This window comes from Manis pentadactyla, chromosome 14 (genome assembly GCF_030020395.1).
Source record: "Manis pentadactyla isolate mManPen7 chromosome 14, mManPen7.hap1, whole genome shotgun sequence".
Lineage (NCBI taxonomy): Eukaryota > Metazoa > Chordata > Mammalia > Pholidota > Manidae > Manis > Manis pentadactyla.
Window position 1 is genome coordinate 14,929,471 of NC_080032.1, and position 19,330 is coordinate 14,948,800.

The following is a 19,330-nucleotide window of genomic DNA, read 5'->3' on the forward strand; positions in this document are numbered from 1 at the left end:
ATCTGTCCGCTGAATGGGTGGAGGAGCCAGGATGTCAGGCACAGTGGAGAGACCACTTCCTAAGGATGGGGTTGGGAAAGCCCTGGAAGCAAGGCCATGTTGAGGGAACAGCCAGTGCCTGCCAGGCACTGAATGGGGGAAACCATTTTTATGTCTTCATGGTTGTGAGTGCTAAGAGATGGGAGCTTGGCTGATGAGGCTTGCACCTCATGTCCTGAATTGTCAAAGATGATCTGTGGAGAACTGGTTTCAAGTTCTGCCTCACCGTAGGTCAAGGGAAGGCCTTCCACACCAGGCAGGGCCTTGTGGTATGTATTTGTCCTCAGGATGGAGGCTGCTGCTCTGCACTCACCCCTCGCCTCCCCTCCCCTCTGCAGTAAGAGCAGTGGCTCAGCTGCCTTGCTGGCCCTGTCCTGGGCCTGCCTACTGGTGCGCATTGTCTTTCCCTCGAGAGCCAAGCGGCAAGGAGACATCTGGAACAAACTGGTAGGTTCTCTGGGTCTTCAGAGTCATGAAGGTCAGCTCTGGGATGTGTTAAGCACCTGCTCTGCAGGTGCTCTTTGAGTTGTCCCGAGGCGGGTGACTTTGATGGGTGGGTGTGAGTGCAGCATGGTAACATTCATGTGTTCATCCAGTGTCTTTGAGCTTCTCTTTGTCTGGCATTGTGGAGGCTCTAGGGATGCAGTGATGAGCAAGACAAGCGGTTCCTGCCTTCATGGCATGTGTGGAAGACCTGACAAGCTAGAGTGGGGAAGACACCCAGAAAGCGAGTAAAATGTAGTAATGTAAATCATTTTGTGTTTTTCTGGCTAATTGTTCCTTTGCTTGTGTTTGGTTTTCAGTGTTGAACTGGCTAATGGAATAAAATTATCATGTGTTTTGATCCTTAAATTCTCTTCTTTGTTCTATGCCTGCTCCTCCTACATTCCCTGGTTTGCCTTTCAACTTGTCTGCTAACCAGAAATGGCCCCACAAGGCCAGCTTGGGAGGTTCTTTTGAATGTCTAGGGAAAGGCAGGAGGAGTGGTTTTATGGTTTAGGGAAAAAGGAGTCTAGGATCTTGGTGTGGATCTGACTCTTGGCCATGAGATTTTGGCCAAGAACTTAGTTTCTGAGCCTGTTAATCACTTCTGCAAAATGGGAAAAGGACCACCCACTCCATTCTCCTTGAAGAGTTGTCATGAAGATGGGCTCAGATGAGGCATGAAAGGGCTGTAGAAACTTATAGGGGGCTGTGCAGGTAAATGATGAATAAGCACCTTTCCTTGAAGCACCCAGCCAGTGAGACATTCTCATGGCCTCATCCCTGGGATCGTATCGAGGGTGACAGTTCTGGGGATGACATGGAATGGCCATTAGCAACTAAGTGAAGAATAACACGAGATCTCATAGCTATTAGTATGCTGGGACACCATTCAGAGTATGGGTTTCATTGTTACCAAATAGCCTTCCTTATAAGATGGATTATCACAGGCTCCCTTGTTGATTTGTCTCCAGTGAATTGTTATAACTATTATCCAATGTGAGTGAGTATTCTTGTGGGTTAGTGAGTAGGAGGGTTTAACCCAGGAATGTTGTATTTTATAGGACAGAAAGCATTAGGAACTTGAGACCCTGATTTTTTTCTGTCTTGAATCTGGGTTTTTCCTTGGCTTGTTACTGATGTCAACCACACATAGGTTGTACTTCATTCAGTTGTTCAGATATTTTTTGCGGGCCTCCCACTTGCTGGGTGCTGTTTAGGAGCTGGGCCTAGAGCACGGAACAGGACAGAGGACCTTGCTCTCATGGAACTTACACTCATGTGGAGAAGGTGGACAACAGACAGGCGCTAGAGAAATGATAAGACATAAAGTCATGTGGCAGAAAAGTGGCTGGAAGGAAGGAGAGAATGGGGTGCAGGGAGATGGTGGGAAGAGGGCTTCTCGGAGGAGGTATCACTTGGCCAGAAATCTGGAGGACATGAACAACACACCATGCCCAGATCAAGGATTAGAACATTCCAGGAAGAGCGAACAGCAGCATAGTTCTGAATGTGATGTCAGCAAGCTTAAAAGGCTATTTTAATAAGAACTAAATGGTTTGAAATTCAACAGAAGTAGAAGGGTATTCCGGTTTCCCTCCCACCTGTCCCTAGGCCTCAGTCCCCTCTGCTACTCATTCCTTAGGTGTATAGATATGTTCTCTGTATATATAACTAAATAGATTAATGGTAAGTACCATGCATACTTTTTTTTTCACCTTGTTTTTTTTCTTTAACTAGACTTAAAATTTGTCCCAAAGTAGTATGTAAAGAGTTTCTTATACTTTGTGCTGTTTACTGATCCCCCGAGTGGATGTTCCACATTTTATTTAACTAGTCCCGTTAATGGCCATTTGTTATTTGCAATCTTTTATTATAAAAAAAATGTTGGAATGAATAACCTCATACATACGCTGTTTTGTACACATGCAGACGGAATTCATCAGACTTCTTAAGCATACCATTTCCCTTGGGGTGGCAGTTTACACTGCTCACTAGTGACCTTGGGTGTTCATGTCACATAAAGTCTCTCTAAGGTTTTTAGCTGAGCACCTGTAATGTACTTCACTCTGGGCTGGACGGCTCTACAGGCTGGGATCATCACACCATCTTTACTCCGTATCACAGTGCCTGCCATTTAGTCAGGGTTCAGTAAGTATGGAATCAATGTAGGAAAAGTGGAGACAGATAAATACATAGAACAGGACTCTCATCCTTTTCATGCATGGCACTTACCTTGCTGGAATTATATGCTCATTGTGTGTGTGTTTGTTTAATATCTTTTTGTCTGAATTATAAGGTGCATGAAAACAGGGACTAGGTCTTATTTTCCATGTGTTTTTGTTGTCTGACTCATAGTAGGTGCTCAACAAATATTTAGTGAAGCGCTTGAGTGAACAGAAGTAATTCCAGGACAGGTGAAGTGTGGTGGGTGGTGGGAAAAGGATCTGGTTGGAGTCCAGTGGCAGAGGCCTAGTGGAAATGACCCCAGGTTCTGGCAGGCCTCGCGGAGCTGTCAGGCAGGCTCTGAGGGCCATGGGACCTCCACCCTGTCTCACATCCTGACCTGAACCCCTCCTGGTCCTGGCAGGTGGAGGTGCAGTGCCTGCTCCTGGTGGAGGTGCTTGGTGGCTCCCACAAGCATGCTGTGGATGGGGCTGTAAAGAAGCTCACCAAGCTGTGGAAAGAGGTGAAGAGGCTGTGAGGGCGGTAGGCATTGCTGCTTCCACCCCACCACGTTGCCATCTGACACCCTTGCTTTACATTTTCCTTTTCAGAACCCCGGGCTGGTGGAGCAGTACTTGTCAGCCATCCTCAGCCTGGAACCCAACCAGAACTATGCAGCCATGCTGGGGCTGCTGGTGCAGTTCTGCACGAGCCACAAGGAGACGGACGTGGTCAACCGGCACAAGGCACGTGGGCTCACTGACGGGAAGAGGCAGCCTTGTTTTGCCCTCGTGGCCCTGGCTGCTGGGCTCATCTGAAGCTAGTTGTTCTCACATGAGGTCCCGGCCTTTTGCCAGGATATATGAACTTTGAGGAGTTGGAAAGTTTTCCCTCCAGCTCTGGCTTGGGGTGAATCCTGGCGTAGTCATTGGGATGATAGTTTGCCAGTTGGTGCAGTCATTTATTCTCCCATGGATGAGCAGCTGTGTGCCGAGCGTGGTGCCAGTTGGATGCAGCAGTGGGCGAGGGAGCTGTGATCTCTGCCCTCACGGAACCGAGCCTGCCACTAGACATACAGTTATTTGCTTACATTTATGATAAGCACTACATAGAAAAAGTGCATGAAGTAGTGATCTCTGTAATGGGGGACCTGGATTAGACCACGGGTCAGAGAACATCTCTAGTGAAGGAACTTAAAGGGTGGATAGATGTTAGCAAGGTCAAGAGGTGAGGAAGAGCATTTTGGGCAAAGTGGCCCATGGGAAGGGCTGTAAAGGAGGCGGGGGGTTAGTGTGGCATGAGGGGGTTAGAGAGGAATGGGCAGCTGCCGAGTAGCAGGCAGGCCTTAGGAGCCAGGCCAAGGACTTTGTCTTGATCCCAGGAGCCATGGAAACTGGATGGTTTTTCAGTGGGGAATGGCGTGATCAGTGGGACACACTAGAAAGTCTACTTCTGGAATCAGAAACTGTATCCTGATGTCACACACATGACTACATTATTCACCCCCTTGGGACTTCTGTGCTTGACACCATGGAATTCAGGGCACTGATTGGTATTTTTTTAAAGGCATTCCCACAAGACAGATCTCCTGGGTCAGTGATGAGATACTTCAGAATGTCAGTAACCAGGTATTTGCCTTCTTTAGAGTGCCCTGCTGGATTTTTACATGAAGAACATCCTGATGAGCAAAGTCAAGCCTCAGAAGTATCTCTTGGTGAGTGAGAGGTGGACTTTACGTGGAGAGGCTAACTTCCATTTTAAATTCTGTGATTCAGAACTCTCCTTTATTCTTGGTGTGTTCCTGTGAGGGCTAGGTGCCTGACTCCTTTCTCTTTGTAGGATAACTGTGCCCCTCTGCTCCGATACATGTCCCACTCGGAGTTTAAGGATCTGATACTGCCCACCATACAGAAGTCCTTACTAAGGAGTCCAGAGAATGTTATTGAAAGTAGGTTGCTACCAAAACGGGATGGTAGGAGACAAGTTGCCAGATAAGCTGTATCTCTTATATATGGCAGCAGGCAGCAGTAGGGGTGGGTGTGAGGGGTGTAGTCACTGCTAACTTCATTGAGACCTTGGAAGAGAGATCAGGGACCCTTTTGAAAATATTTATGCCTGAGAATGTCATGGGTCCTCTTGCTGGAAGAATGCACAACAGTTTATCCACATAGAATACTGCATGCTATTCGAGAGATCCAGGAATCTTGTGGAAATCATTCAGGTTAAGTACCTTTCCTCTGGGCGACTTTACCTTGATGTGGAGGTGGCAGTTGAAACCATAGAATATGAGGGTGGGGTCTCTCCCTGGTTATCTTGGTGGAAGGTGTGGGTGGAATGGTGGAGGAGCAGTTTTTTTTCTGATTGGGATGGGGCAGTATATAGCTTCACCGCAGAGCTTTGGGACAAAGGTGGGACATCTCGTGACCATAGAGAGATGAAGAGTGGTCACAGGTTCTTTGTGGTTAGACAGCAGGCCTGACAGCTGGGGAGGAGGGCAGAAACAGGCATTTATACCTGAGACTGACATGAGGTATGCTTTCCTTCTTAGCTATTTCCTGTCTGCTGGCATCAGTGACTCTTGATCTCAGCCAGTATGCCCTGGACATCGTTAAAGGACTGGCTAGTGAGTATCGCAATCCCTCTCCAGCCCCTAGGATGGTACCTTGGGCTTTGGTTGTGCTTGTCCCAATTACCATAGGAAAAGGGGTAGGGGACACCTCAGTTTAGAAATAAACTTTGTACAGATTCTTTCTTGAGATCCTGTATAAGGAGAATGTAGGGTTAGGATTGAAGAGTTGGGAACATGGAAAAGACAAAGCCTGGGCATTCAGCCCTTGGCAGCCTCTGAGCTGTGACTCTGCATGTTCAGGTCACCTGAAATCCAATAGTCCCCGCTTGATGGATGAAGCTGTGCTGGCGCTGCGGAACCTGGCCCACCAATGCAGTGACTCTTCGGCAATGGAAGCTCTAACTAGGCACCTGTTTGCTATCCTTGGAGGTGAGCAAGCCTTCTTGGCCATGGGGATGGCTGACATGTGGCCCCCGGCATTCTTGAGGCACCAGGACCTTACTGGGACTCAGTGCTCTGACTGTGCTTGGGTCAAGGCAGTGTGGCCAGAGAATGCTCACAGTAGAATGGGAACATGTGAGGTGAAGAGAAGCATGAGCAGGCAGTGTGGATGGGGTGATGTCTGTTTTATTTTTAAGTATAGACATTATGTGTACATGAAAAAAGCTAGAGGGAAGCAGACCAAAATATAATAATGTCTGGGTAGTGGGTGATTTTTAGATTTCTTAAATATTTTTTCTGTTTCTCAAATTTTTTGTAAGAACCTACCACTTTTTTAGTCAGAAAAAAAAAAGCTAGTAAATGTTATCTTAATCCAACCTTCACACTAGAAAGTCTACTTCTGGAATCAGAAACTGTATCCTGATGTCACATACGTGACTACATTATTCACCCCCCTGGGAACTGTGGTGGATGGGAATTTTGAAACTTTGCTCTTTCTCCTCTCAGGCTCGGAGGGAAAACTAACTATCGTGGCCCAGAAGATCAGTGTCCTCTCAGGTACAGAATTTCTCCAGGGGTAATAGGAAGTATAGTAATAGAGGAGGTATAATGTAACTGTTAGGTAAGGTGAGTCCTTCTTTGGACTTTGACTTCCCTTGACATTCTTGGACCTTCCAGCCTGGTGCCCAGGACTCTGCTGCCTGCCTGCTCGGCAAGCAGGAACTGTTCAAGTCTGGTGGGAGGCCTGGCTTCTGTAAAAAGCAGGATGTCTGGAGTGGGATTGAGGGAGGCTCAGTGGGGGCCATAGGGAGGCATGGGTGCTGAAGAGGTGGGCAGCAGCCAGAAGGCTTACATGCTTGTTGTTTTGTGCTGACAAAGGGCTGAGCAGGGAATCCTCTTCATTCCAGGGATCGGTAGTCTCAGTCACCATGTGGTGTCTGGGCCTTCTAGCCAAGCCCTGAATGGGACCGTGGCTGAGCTGTTCATCCCCTTCCTCCAGCAAGAAGGTAATTGGGCAGTGTGGTGAGGGTGCAGTCTGAACCCATCCCTGGCCCTAGTTCACAGTCAGAGCCCTCCATGGGCCCCTCCTGATGGCACACCCACCCAGAAGCATCCCTGCTCCTCTCACTCACACTCTTACTTGCTTTTGTGAACCACTGGAAGTAGTTTGATGTAGGTCCAAGACCTTGGACTGACTGGACTTCTGGTTCTCGCCCTAGTTCACGAAGGCACCTTGGTGCACGCCGTCTCTGTCCTGGCTCTCTGGTGTAACCGGTTCACCACAGAAGTGCCCAGGAAGCTAACCGAATGGTTCAAGAAAGCCTTCAGCCTTAAAACCTCCACCTCGGCAGTGAGGCATGCCTACCTGCAGAGCATGTTGGCCTGCTTCCGAGGTGAGAGGCCTCCTTTGCTGAAGTGACCGAGGCTGCAGGGCAGCATCACCATTCCAGGCTCTTCCTTTCAGTCCAGCTTATTTTGCATCATTTCTTCTGAGCTTCTGGGAGTGTTGGGCTTAGTCATCCTCACAGCCTAGAATCAGAGCCCAGTCTTCATAACAAATTCTGGCTTCGCCCCCTCATCAGACCTTCAGAGTACAAAGCTTTGTTCAGAGAGAACCCAGAACCAGAACCTGTCACTACATTATCTGAAAGGAAGGGGAAATGGTTCTGATAGGACTGGTTTAAAATATCCAAATTCATATAAACTTTACACTGGCCCTATTAAATGCCAACCACTGCCCTCGTTTCTGTGCTAACCAGCCTGTCATTTGGGCTTGGCTATCTACCTCCTTCCCAGGCAAAGCTGGGGCAACTTTAAAATCTGTATAGGAGCTTGATCTCCAAGGTAAGAGTCTCTAGTATTGATATCCATCTCTGCGATGGGCTTGTATTTCTTTAAAAAAAAAAATTGAACTTATAATGAGCTGTTTCAAAAAGTGTCTAGGAGATTCCAGAGCTCCCTGTAGAGGGGAATCCCTTTCTTTATAATGCCCACGTGTATATATCAGTCCGTGGTCTTGCTGCATTGATCAGCCTTGATTTTAGATTGAGTAGGTAGCAGAGACTTGGTTTAACCTAGTCTCTTTAACTTGACCTGGGTATGCTTGATGCTTTCAAAAGAAGCATAATATAAAGTAAGTATTTCTTGGATTCAGATTCGTGACATCATCCAGATGAGATACTTGTTTCACTTAAGTGTTTTAGTATACCAGTTTAGTAGTTAAGAAAACACGGGTTTAGCTATAGTTTTAACAAGGTTTCTACATTTTTTTGGAAGTAGGTTTACATAACAGATGAGCAGATTGGTTCTGGTTTTGGAATTTGGGTCCAGAGGGTGTCTGAAATTGGTAGGCTTGAGGTTGGCGCGGGCTCTGCCTCAGCCAGCTGTGTGACCTTGGGCAACTCACGAAACCTCTCCTGGGCTATTTCCATCCATTAGATGAATAGCAGGACTATTGGATTAGTCAGGATCCTTCTAGCTCTCACTTTATGGTGGTAGAGTTGGATTTAAACCCCAGAGTCTAATTCCACTTCCTTGTGATATTTGACAAGGTAACCGAAGGGTTTTAGCCAGTTCAGTCCAGGGTAGGTGATTCCTTTCTCCGGTTGGCTTGTCGCCCTCAAGGATCATGGTGTTCCTTCTGTAAGGTGCTGGTCCTCTCTCCACAGGTGACACATTACTGCAGGCCCTGGACTTACTGCCCTTGCTCGTCCAGACGGTGGAGAAGGCAGCCTCCCAAAGCACTCAGGTTCCCACAGTTACCGAAGGGGTTGCCGCAGCCTTGCTGCTTTCAAAGCTTTCAGTGGCTGACTCACAGGCTGGTAAGAGTTCAGAGTTGTGTAGGATGGTAGGAGACCAAGGCCCTCTTTCAGAGTCCTTGGGAGGAGTGTGTTGATGTTGAGGATTTTGCAGGACCAGCTTGGCCATGTACCCCGCTCGCTCCACCACAGGGCCGCTTGTCATCTGCAGGATGAGCCTCAGGGTCACACTGGGTGATGGGAATGTAGGCAGGGGACTCTGTCACTATCCTTCTTCCTCCTCTTGCTTCAGTGCTCTGGGACGGGGTCTCCTACAGATAGTGCCCAGGCTGGTTTTAGTATAGTGGGACTTTAAAAAAAAATTGGTCATACATTTATAAGGTATAATATGGAAAGTTCCTCATAGCTAGCTTGTCTTCCAGCCACTAAATTCTCTTTCCTGGATATTTTTACTAGTTTCATGTCTAGAGATAGTCAATGCATAATTGGCCGGACATACTATATGTGCTATACATATGCCATATAGTATGTCTGCGTAACATACTGTATGTTCCATAATGTGTACTGAACACATTTTGGTAAAGAGTCCAAATCAGTACAACAAAAAGCTTTCTCTTCTTTGTGGCTACCTGGTATCCCGTACTTTCTTTAGTTCACTTTCTACTCTGCAGGTGGACACACCTGAACTTATTCTTGTGGTTAGATGTGGAATTCAAGTCTTCGTATACTACTGGGTGCCATCGGTGTGTATAGCGAGGTACTTGGCTACCTCATGGGGGAGGCAAAAATGAACATGACTTTGCCTCAGCAAATTTTAAGTTGCTTTACTCTAGGGAGAGAGGACATGCAAAATACAAATACATATTTGTCATTGAGACAAATGTGGCATTAGAGCAGTTTGAAGGAGAGACTGCTTTCAGGGTATGTGCTGGGTATCAGGAAAGGCTTCATGAAAGGAGGGAACATTTGGATGAAGGCCCTCCCTGAAGGCTAGGGAGGTTTCACTAGCTGAAAAGGAGCAGCCCAGTGTAGTTCAAACCAGCCTTAGTTAGGGAGAGTCAGAGAAAGCCCGTGTGTGAACTTCAAGTGTTTCAGCCTGGCTCCTGGTAGTGGTAGGTGGAAATTCCAGATGGGAAAAAGCTCCCTGGGCTGCCATGGGCAACAGACAACCACCAAAAGTTTTCATATAGGTGATGATACCAGAAGGGTGGGAGAGTTCTCAGCATGGGGAAGGACAGTGAGCCTATAGGAGTGACTGTCCCTGCAGGGGAGCCCTCCTACCTGCTGCTGAGGAGGGTGCCTCTGCAAAGCTGGCCCCAGTGGCTTCAGGATGGAGGGGCCGGCCCTGGTGAACGTGGTGCGCTGTGTCATGGAGTGACCTTTTATTTCTTGGCAGAGGCCAAACTGAGCAATTTTTGGCAGCTGATTGTGGATGAGACGAAGCAGATTTTCACTTCTGAGAAATTCCTACTCATGGCTTCAGAGGATGGTAAGTTCCTACCAACTGCTCCCTTAGTTGAACTCAAGGTTGGGGTCCAGTCTCTCTGGCAGGTCTTCAGACAGGACCCTTTACCCCGACTGCCTGTTGTTTTGACCAGTCAGCCTGGACCAAAAGGATTTGGCCAACCACGTGGCTGTTGACTGCGGTGGAAATGAATTCATTTCTGTGGGGCGTGGCAGGCTGGGAAATGGCGGGACGTGGGAGATGTGTGGAGGCAGAGCACTAATGGTTGTGGAGCTGTGAGCTGTGATATTAGGTATAATTACAGCTGAGTGGGTAATTAATGCTGTCTTGGAGGTTTTCTTGTATTAAGAGACAGCTGAGAAGCTCTGGTGGAGTGTGGCTGGCTCTGCTCCCCCACTAGGAGACACAAAACTGCTGGTTTCTATCCTGCCAGAGGAGGAAGAGTTATCTTTAAATACATGTTTAAAACTCTAGGTTGTCCTAGGGGTGTCTGCCACTAATTGGAGATTTTAAAAGTCTTTTGACTCACAAATCACAACATCTTATTAATGAGCTACAACTGTTAGTCACTTCCTGATTCTAAAAATAACAACTTAGCCAGTTTTTTAAAGGAAATATATTCACATAATTAAAAAAAAATGATCCAAGAGGGTCTACGCTGGAAATTATACCCCTGCTTTGCTCTCTGGCCAGCCAGTGTCCCTTGCCGTGGAGAAATGATTTTACTGGCTTCTTGTGTATCTTTGGTATTTCTATCAGTAAATGTCTTTCTGTGTTAGTCCTCTACCTTTGTTACACAAATGGTAGCATGCCTGCTGTTCACATTGTGCTGTCTAGACTTGGAAATCATTTCACTTTCGTATATAATGAGGGTCCTCACTGTGTTAGAGAACTGCATGATAATCTTTGATTAATTAAGAGAAAGTATATACTTTTCCTTATTCCAAAATACATTTGTTCATAATTAGCAAAGAGAAGGAAATTCAGACAAGCTCAGTTTTCACCTCCAGTGAGAGTCACGCATTTACATTTTGGTGTTCATTTTCCATTCTTTGCAGTTCTTTCTGGATGTGTTCTCTGTTTTAAAAACACTTCTGCTCTTTCTCGCCCCTCCTAGCCCTGTGTACCGTGTTGCATCTGACAGAGAGACTTTTCCTCGACCATCCTCATAGACTCACAGGCAGCAAAGTTCAGTACGTGAGGCTCGTTTCCCTTTCCCTTTGGGCCAGAGGAGGCAGGAGTCTGAGAAACAGTGGGAGGGGTGTGTGAGGGGTTGGAGGGCAGGCTGTGGAGAGCCCATGCCCATCCTGCCCCCTGGTCGTCCCTGTGCCCACAGGCAGTACCACCGGGCTCTGGTGGCGGTGCTCCTGAGTCGCACCTGGCGTGTGCGCAGGCAGGCCCAGCAGACAGTCCGGAAATTGCTGTCTTCCCTGGAGGGCTTTAAGCTGGCCTACGGACTCCTAGAGGAGCTGAGGGCTGTCCTCAGTTCTCACAAGGTGAGGGCATCTGAGCTTCAGAATGGGGCTCTTAGCCCTGCTTAGCCAACCCTGTTGTGCCATAGGGTTTTGGCTGGGCCACTCCTGAGCTGTTCTCACTCACTCCAACTCCATGTGATGCCAGAATCCTCTGCCCTACCCCCAAGCTTGTATAACGTCTGTTTCATGTAATTGCTTTTCCTTTTCAGAGATGTGTTGCTTTCTTCCCATGCTTTATGACAGGCAGCTCAACCTTTTTATCCCTGAGTAATGGCATAACGCTTTGTTTTTGAAGCACTTTATTATTTTCAAAGCATTTTCTACCCATTCTCCCTTTTGCTTTTCCACACTGCCTTTTAAAAGTCAGATAGGTTTACTACCTTCATTTTATAAGTTCTCCCAGCCAGGGGGTGGCAGGCCTCCAGGGGTCAACCCCAAAGACCTGGCTCCTGTTTCAGTGCTTTCTGGGCTGTCTCACTGCCTCCCTCCTTCCTTAATACTGCTTGAGGGACAGGGGCCAGTGACAGACTGTGGTCTCTGGCTGGGTTCCCTGGACTAGTTTCTGCTACCATCTTTTGCCCTGTGGGTTTCTTAGATTCAAAGTCACAGGTGCTTTTTACAGCCTGTGGATCCCAGTGCAGGGAGCTGGGCGTCAGTCTCCAACTCAGCTGGGATCCCAGAGAACAACATGAGTGAGAGGCAGCTATGTCCCTGGCATCATCATCTTCCGTGTGCCAGGCCTGCCCAGAGCTCTGAGCAGTGAGGGCTTATGACCTGTCTTCATGTAGGTGCTGCCCTTAGAGGCTCTGGTGAGCGATACTGGGGAGGTGACTGAGGCAGGCAAGGCCTTTGTGCCTCCACGGGTCCTGCAGGAGGCACTTTGCGTGATTTCTGGGGTGCCGAGCCTGGAGGGTGATGTTACCAACACTGAAAAGCTGGCCCAGGAGATGCTGATCATCTCCCACCACCCATCCTTAGGTCTGTGGCTGGGCTGGGGATGGGAGGGGTAGGGGCCCTGCCAGGCTCAGGGAGGCTGGGTAGAAGGCCTCTAATTGTTCGTCTCTTCAGTGGCAGTGCAGTCTGGACTCTGGTCAGCACTTCTTGCCAGGATGAAGATTGATCCGGAAGCCTTCATCACTAGGCACCTGGATCAGATCATTCCTAGGATCACCACACAGATTCCCCTGAACCAGGTGATTGGCTTGTGAGCTGCTTCAGGCCTCAGGTCAGAGTGCTTAAAGGGAGGATTCAAAGAAATAGGTGAAGGTGTGATGAAATGTGGGCTTGGGCCCTTGGATTGCAAGTAACAGAAAATGAAAACTGGCTTAAGTACAAGAGGGAACATACTGCCTCATCTGACTGCTAAGTCCCAGGATATGACTGACTCCACGTCATGCATCCTACAGAGACTGAGATGGTGTCTTCCGGTCACTGTAGGTCCTTATTCACTCTTACTCTCTGTCTGTCTGTCTTTTCCATCTGTGTCTTATCTCTGCTTTCCATGATGTGGGCTCCATTCTCTGAGAAGTCTTCCCCTTTCTAGTAGCAGGATAGCTGCCAGATTGCCAGGCTTCCAGTTTGTAACCCCCATCAGCTCCCGTGGAAAAAGCCTGTGTCTTCTACTTGAGGGGTAGAAGTAGTGGTGTGGGGCTTCATGGTCCCTGGTTGGTGTGACGAGGGTCCTGGGCTCACCCCTGAGTCTGTCATTCCTGTCTAGGTCACATGCCCACCTCTGGGAAGGGTGGGAGCAGCGCAACCTGAACCAGAGATTGAGAGTAGGGGGGGAGCATGTCCCTCCTCAGGGTGCTGGTGATGCCTGCTGAGAAGTCAGGCATGCTGGAGCCGTTCACTCTGCAGGGCAATACCCAGAACACAAGGTGGCAAGAAGGGGAGCCAGTTGATGGGGACATTTAGGCCTGGTAGGACCCCTCTCCAGTGGTTGCCTTAGTGCGCACTGACCATGTCTGTTTGTCTGGCAGTCTTCCATGAATGCCATGGGCTCCCTCTCCATCCTGTCCCCGGACCGGGTCCTCCCGCAGCTCATCAGCACCATCACTGCCTCTGTGCAGAACCCTGCACTGTGCCAGGTGACGCGGGAGGAATTTGCCATTATGCAGACCCCTGCCGGGGAGCTATATGACAAGTCCATCATCCAGAGGTGAGCCCTCACTTGTGGGCTCAATTGCCCCAAAGGAGATGCCTCCTGTGTGGTGAGGAATAAATGAAACTATCCATTCATTGGACAAACCCCTGCTCTCTTAGGCCCAGGATACAAGAGTATGTCAAGTATCCAGCACTTTTCTAGTGCACACACTGTAAAACTAGCTGGGATTTCATGGTTGGCAGGAGGCTGGAGGGCCTGGGTTGAAGCTGGCTGATCACCTGCTTTGGTGTTTCAGTGCCCAACAGGACAGCACAAAAAAGGCTAACATGAAGCGAGAGAACAAAGCTTATTCCTTCAAGGAGCAGATCATCGAGCTGGAGCTTAAGGAGGTTAGTACACGGGAGCACAACACCTAGGGTGGCTGCTGAGCTTGGTGGCCTCAGACTGGTGGCTGCACATATGCTGTTCACTTGGGTCATCCTGAGGCCCATAGCACACTCTTGATCCTCTCCACCTGTCCTAGATCCCCCTGCCCCACTCTTTATCCTTTCTCAATAGCTTTCTCTACCCGCAATTCAAGGAAAACATGTCTGTTGAGTGCCATTGGGCAGTCATACATTTCCTCCACTAAGTGGTGTTGCTTGACTCCATCTCTGTCACTCCAGCTCCTGGAAGGCTGGGACCTATCTTTACTCCTGACAGCAGGCACAGGGCCTGGCCCAGTGTGGTCTCTGTGGAATTGTGGCTCGACTGCTGTGCTCAGCTTGTTCTGACAGTAGCAGAATAGGGCTCTTCCCTGTCTCAGAACCTTTACACTTTCCTCGATCTTTACCAGACTGGATGCTTGTCTTTCACATCTCAGCCCCCATGTCCTTTTTTCAGAGGTGACGCACCCTGGCCACCCTCGCCAAAAGTAGACCCTGCCTTTTTTTCTGGTTACTCTGAATCGTATTTATTACTGTCATAATACTTAGCTCTGAAATCATCCTATTTATGTATTGTTTATTGTTTCCCCCACTAGACTGAGCTCTGTGAGGGCAGAGACTTGGTCCTGTTCCCCATGGTTTCCCCAGCTTCTAGAACAGCACCTTGCACAGTGTAGGTGCTCAGTAAATACTTGCTAAATGAATGAGTGATTTCTTGGACTTTTCCAGGCTTCAGCTTATACTGGGAAGAGCATCTGTGGGGAGGGGCTGGGCAGAAAGGGAGGCTGAGGTTTTAATTCTGAGGCCGTATGGCCATCAGAATACCCTTTCCAGTGCACTGAGGAACTTTTCATTTTTCTAACATGTAGAAGGCCCTCCTTGCCTTCATAGTAGAGAATCCTATAAGAAATTACTTACCTGCTGCTGTCTCCATCCTTTGGAAACCAGGTGGCTGTGGACTTGGTGGGAGGTGAGGAGGCCCCATGGTGGTTTTGGGGGCTACGATCACAGCTGAGAGCTGGCATGGCGCTGTTGTGGAACAGATCTAGCCCTCCTCAGCTGTGGGAGGGAGGTCTGTTCCCTGGAGATGGACTTGGTTTGCTCGTTGCCTTCAGGAGATAAAGAAAAAGAAAGGCATTAAAGAGGAGGTGCAGCTGACCAGCAAACAGAAGGAGATGCTGCAGGCCCAGCTGGATAAGGAGGCGCAGATCCGGAGGCGGCTGCAGGAGGTGAGTGGCTGCTGCCCCCACTCACCCATGCTGTGGGTCCTGGGTGCCCGGCCCTCTCCTCCATCCTGGAGCAAGCGCCACTGACCTGCCTCCTTGGGCAACTCTGCTTGCAGCTGGACAGTGAGCTGGAGGCGGCGCTGGGACTCCTGGACGCCATCCTGGCCAAGAACCCTTCTGGCCTGACCCAGTACATACCTGTTTTGGTCGATTCTTTCCTGCCTTTGCTGAAATCTCCCCTGGCCGCTCCCAGGATCAAGAACCCTTTCCTGTCCTTGGCTGCCTGTGTCATGCCCCCCAGGCTCAAGGCTTTGGGTTAGTCCTTATTTGCTGGCTGTGGGCATGGCCTCAGGCAGGTTGGGAGGTAGGCATGGGGTGCCCCTGAGCACTTACTGGGGGTGCCCACAGCTACTCACTTGTTTCCGTATGGAGGAGGCTTGTGGGCCTCACGCTGCATATCCTGAGGAGCACATCACTGCCTCCTCAGCCTGTTTTACGTCTGCTGTGCCTTCACTCTGAGGACCAGGTTTTAGATTCTAGTCAGTATGATCTTACTCTAGTAGTTTTAAAACTCAGAACTCAGGAATTCAGGGCAGTGGGGTTGTCAGTGCAGCCCAGAGCGCCTGAGCAGCCATGTGTCAGTGAGGCAGGGTCTGTGTGGCCTTTAGTTTTCTGTTACTGTGGAGCAAGAAAGACCAGGTAAAGTGGTTGGGAATTACGGTGGCCTCACTTTTGTGGGTCAACAGCCTTAAACAGACTTCCTAGCCTAAAAGATATGTTCTCGTGGGTGAGACTAGAATCCAGGAACCGTTTTGAGTGGAAGTGTCAGTTGGTGCATATGGAACTTGGGGAACTGTTAGCGAGCTGGTTGGGCTTGTTGCATGGAAGGTGGGAGCACTATAGGGAGAGAGCTTTACTCTTGGCTAAATAACCCTTGGGTGGCTCATGTCTCCTCTCAGTACACTTCTAACTTTTCAGTGTCAGAAGGATGGTTCCCTGCCTGCCAACCCACCCTTCAGCACTGTCGTGAAGGTGAAATGAGAAATTAGGTTGAGGACATTTTGGCACAGCAGAATTGATTACTCTCAAGCCAAAGGGACCAGGCACCTCTGCCTTAGGTCCCTGGTTTGCACCCAGGCCACGCTGCTGTTTGCATGGGTCATCCCCTGCTGGGTCCCTTCTCTTTGTCACAGGCACTTTGGTGAGCCATGTGACTCTGCGCCTGCTGAAGCCAGAATGTGCCCTGGATAAGTCATGGTGCCAGGAAGAGCTGTCACTGGCCGTGAAGAGGGCAGTGATCCTGCTGCACAGCCACACCATCACCAGCAGGGTGGGCAAGGGTGAGCCAGGTAAGGTGATATGCGCTACAGCGTCCCTGGGCTTTCTGAGGCTGTAGCCTTGGGCAGATCTCTTCCCTCTCTGGCCTTGTCTTTTCTCATCTGAAAAATGGGGAGTTGGACTGGATGGAGGATTTCTGAGTCCAGTCCTGGTATCCTGTGAGTCACTGCAACCCCCCTTTGAGGGTTTACTTCTTGTTAGTGGAATCTGCTTATCTGTGTGAACTCTCAAATTGTGGAGTTGGCAGTGTTTGGGGTGGGAGCAACGTTGACTTTAGCACAAGGCAATCGGCCGTGTCCCTGTCATACCATGTGCTGGGTGTTGGAAAGGATCTCTCACTTCCCACCTTGCCCACTCGCCGTGAGGGTGGAAACTGAGGCAGCAGTGCCTGGTGCCCCACCCTGCCTGCAGGATCCTGTCTGCTTCTTGCTCACAGATGCCGCGCCCCTGTCTGCGCCAGCCTTCTCCTTAGTCTTCCCGTTTCTGAAGATGGTGTTGACAGACATGCCCCACCAGAGTGAGGAGGAGGAGGAGCGTGTGGCCCAGATTCTGCAGATTCTCACTGTCCACGCCCAGCTCAGGGCCTCACCCACCAGCCCACCTGGGCGCATGGACGAGGTTGGGAGGGGAGCTGGTGCTGGGAGGCAGAGGCTGTGGGTAGTCCTGGCCTGTGTGCAGTCTGGCGGGGTAGTGGAGTGTGTGCGCATACCAGCAGCAGCCCTTGGTCTCCGTGGTGCTGCTGCCAGGGCCTCAGAGATGCCTATAAGTCTCCTCCGTTAGTTTCTGACCTGAAGAAGTTGAAGGCTTTTGTATTTATCGTGGGTGGTTTTGTTTCTGACTCAGAAGATAGTACCGATCACTCTCCCTGTGACTTCCTTAGGATTATGAGAATGGGTCTTATTCATTGAGGGGTTTTCTTTTTAATAGATTACAATCTAAAAACTTGCCAAAGTAATGCATGCGTATTGTTAAAAATTCTAACAATACGTAAACATAATGTTGCTCATGTAATTTTAGATTAAAGATACCAAAAAAAAAAATTCTAACAATACAGAGGCAAAAAAAGGAAATGCTACTCCCCAGAGGAACCTTCCTGGACCTTTTTTTAAGCACATGCAGAACTCACACCCCCACACCCAGTGAAGCAAAAATGGATCATATTAAGTCTTCTGTGACCATTACTCTGAGTCTCCTCCCATGTCAGTGCGTAAGGACCTACTTTATTGACTTTATGGGCTGCATGGCATTCTGTGCTGTGGGTGCACCATATTTTTGTTAACTCTGTTGATGGATACTCTAAGGTGTTTCTAATTTTTCCCTATTTTGAACAGTGCTGTGGTGTGTCCTCTTATACAAATATGCCCTGTGCACACCTGTGGGGATTTCTGTAGGATGTATTGTTGGCTGTGGACTTGCTAGGTTATATGGCATGTTTTGAGCTCTGCCCTCAGAGTATAGTTACCTTTCTTCCAAACCCTATGCAACCTCAGATAGCAATTAATCTTGCCAGCGACAGGTGAAAGAATGGCATCTCATTTTTTCTTCACTTAATTGTTAAGTATCTATATGTCTGTGGGCCATCTGTGTTTTGTATTCTGTGAATTTCAAGCAAGTTCTAGAATTTGTATGGGTCCCTGAGGATTGTGGCTGGCTGGGATTGGCTCCTGTGGATTTAGTTGTAAACCTGATAGGGCTTCTCCAGTGGAGTTGGCTGTATAGCACAGAATGTTCCCCTGTGGTGAGACGGTGTTGGTTCACGTGCCGCCAGGTGTGGTTACGGAGCTTCTGTAGAGCCTCACCCTTGGTTGTGTGCTATTCTTTCCTAGAATGGCCCGGAGCTGCTGCCTCGCATGGCCATGCTGCGACTTCTGACTTGGGTGATCGGGACAGGCTCTCCCCGCCTGCAGGTGATCAGGTTTTCTGTTCTGATCAGTCAGAGCTGTTGCTCTGACTCAGTTTGTGACCCTGACCTCAGGTCCCAGCACTGGGTGGAGTCCCAGTTCTCTCGTAGCCCTCACCGGGATTGGAACAGAAGGGCTGCTTATGAGAGCCCGCCTGACTGTTCTCAGCTAGGAGGGGTTTTGCATGGGTCCTGCCACTGGCCTTGGCCTGGAGATGGGCTCATAGCCCTAGTAGAGTTTCGGGGTGGGCATCCCCAGTTCAGGTCCCTTTCTGGCCGCTCCCCCGACTGCCCAGCCTGCTGACTGACCCTACCATAGGAAATAACTTGTTGAACTGAGCCCAGCAGACTGATGTCCTCCCTAGGTTCTCGCTTCAGACACTCTGACTACCCTGTGTGCCAGTAGCAGCGGCAAGGATGGCTGTGCCTTCGCAGAGCAGGAGGAGGTGGACGTGCTGCTCTCGGCCTTGCAGTCCCCGTGTGGCAGTGTGCGGGACACCGCGCTCCGGGTGCGTGCGCACTCCCCTGCGGGCTCCCTGGTCCCTCAGGGCAGGTGTTTGAGCTGCAGGAGGGCCATTTGAGAGAACGGGAGATGCCTGACATCTGTGCCAGTGTGTCGTGGAAGCGAAGTCACAGGGTGTGGTTACGGTCATTCTAGGAATCAGAACAACTAAGCAGTTGTGATGTATCATTGTTTTTTTCTTCACCTCAGAAGACTTCACCTAATTTCTAAAATGAATGTGAGTTTTGATACTTTCATAGACAGATATAACTTGTAGGATTAGTTCATTTCTTCAACACCCCCACCCCTAACTTGAACTTGGCTTTTCCTGGTGCTTTTGGACCCAAAACTAAAGGATCCCTTTTGAGCTTGATAATGGTTCCCAAATGCCAGATTGCAGCCTCCTGCTGTTGATTCTGTGACAATTTTTACTGACCC

The 19,330-nt window shown here is 49.2% G+C and overlaps 1 protein-coding gene across 2 annotated transcripts in view; it reads left to right on the forward strand.

Annotated features, from left to right (window-relative positions):
- Nucleotides 1-19,330, forward strand: part of GCN1 (GCN1 activator of EIF2AK4) — a 52,698-nt gene that overhangs the window by 8,688 nt on the left and 24,680 nt on the right. The window contains exons 5-28 of one of the 2 annotated variants that reach the window (XM_036929440.2): nt 327-486; nt 3,113-3,211; nt 3,300-3,434; nt 4,334-4,402; nt 4,528-4,636; nt 5,237-5,311; nt 5,558-5,686; nt 6,206-6,256; nt 6,607-6,705; nt 6,919-7,092; nt 8,368-8,520; nt 9,854-9,946; nt 11,040-11,115; nt 11,259-11,418; nt 12,186-12,375; nt 12,466-12,590; nt 13,377-13,555; nt 13,797-13,890; nt 15,042-15,155; nt 15,269-15,467; nt 16,346-16,501; nt 16,927-17,108; nt 18,317-18,397; nt 18,756-18,899. In XM_036929440.2, the coding sequence (XP_036785335.2) occupies nt 327-486; nt 3,113-3,211; nt 3,300-3,434; nt 4,334-4,402; nt 4,528-4,636; nt 5,237-5,311; nt 5,558-5,686; nt 6,206-6,256; nt 6,607-6,705; nt 6,919-7,092; nt 8,368-8,520; nt 9,854-9,946; nt 11,040-11,115; nt 11,259-11,418; nt 12,186-12,375; nt 12,466-12,590; nt 13,377-13,555; nt 13,797-13,890; nt 15,042-15,155; nt 15,269-15,467; nt 16,346-16,501; nt 16,927-17,108; nt 18,317-18,397; nt 18,756-18,899 (3,046 nt within the window). The remainder of the gene's footprint in view (nt 1-326; nt 487-3,112; nt 3,212-3,299; nt 3,435-4,333; nt 4,403-4,527; nt 4,637-5,236; nt 5,312-5,557; nt 5,687-6,205; nt 6,257-6,606; nt 6,706-6,918; nt 7,093-8,367; nt 8,521-9,853; nt 9,947-11,039; nt 11,116-11,258; nt 11,419-12,185; nt 12,376-12,465; nt 12,591-13,376; nt 13,556-13,796; nt 13,891-15,041; nt 15,156-15,268; nt 15,468-16,345; nt 16,502-16,926; nt 17,109-18,316; nt 18,398-18,755; nt 18,900-19,330) is intronic. The other variant, XM_036929441.2, reaches the window with a different exon arrangement.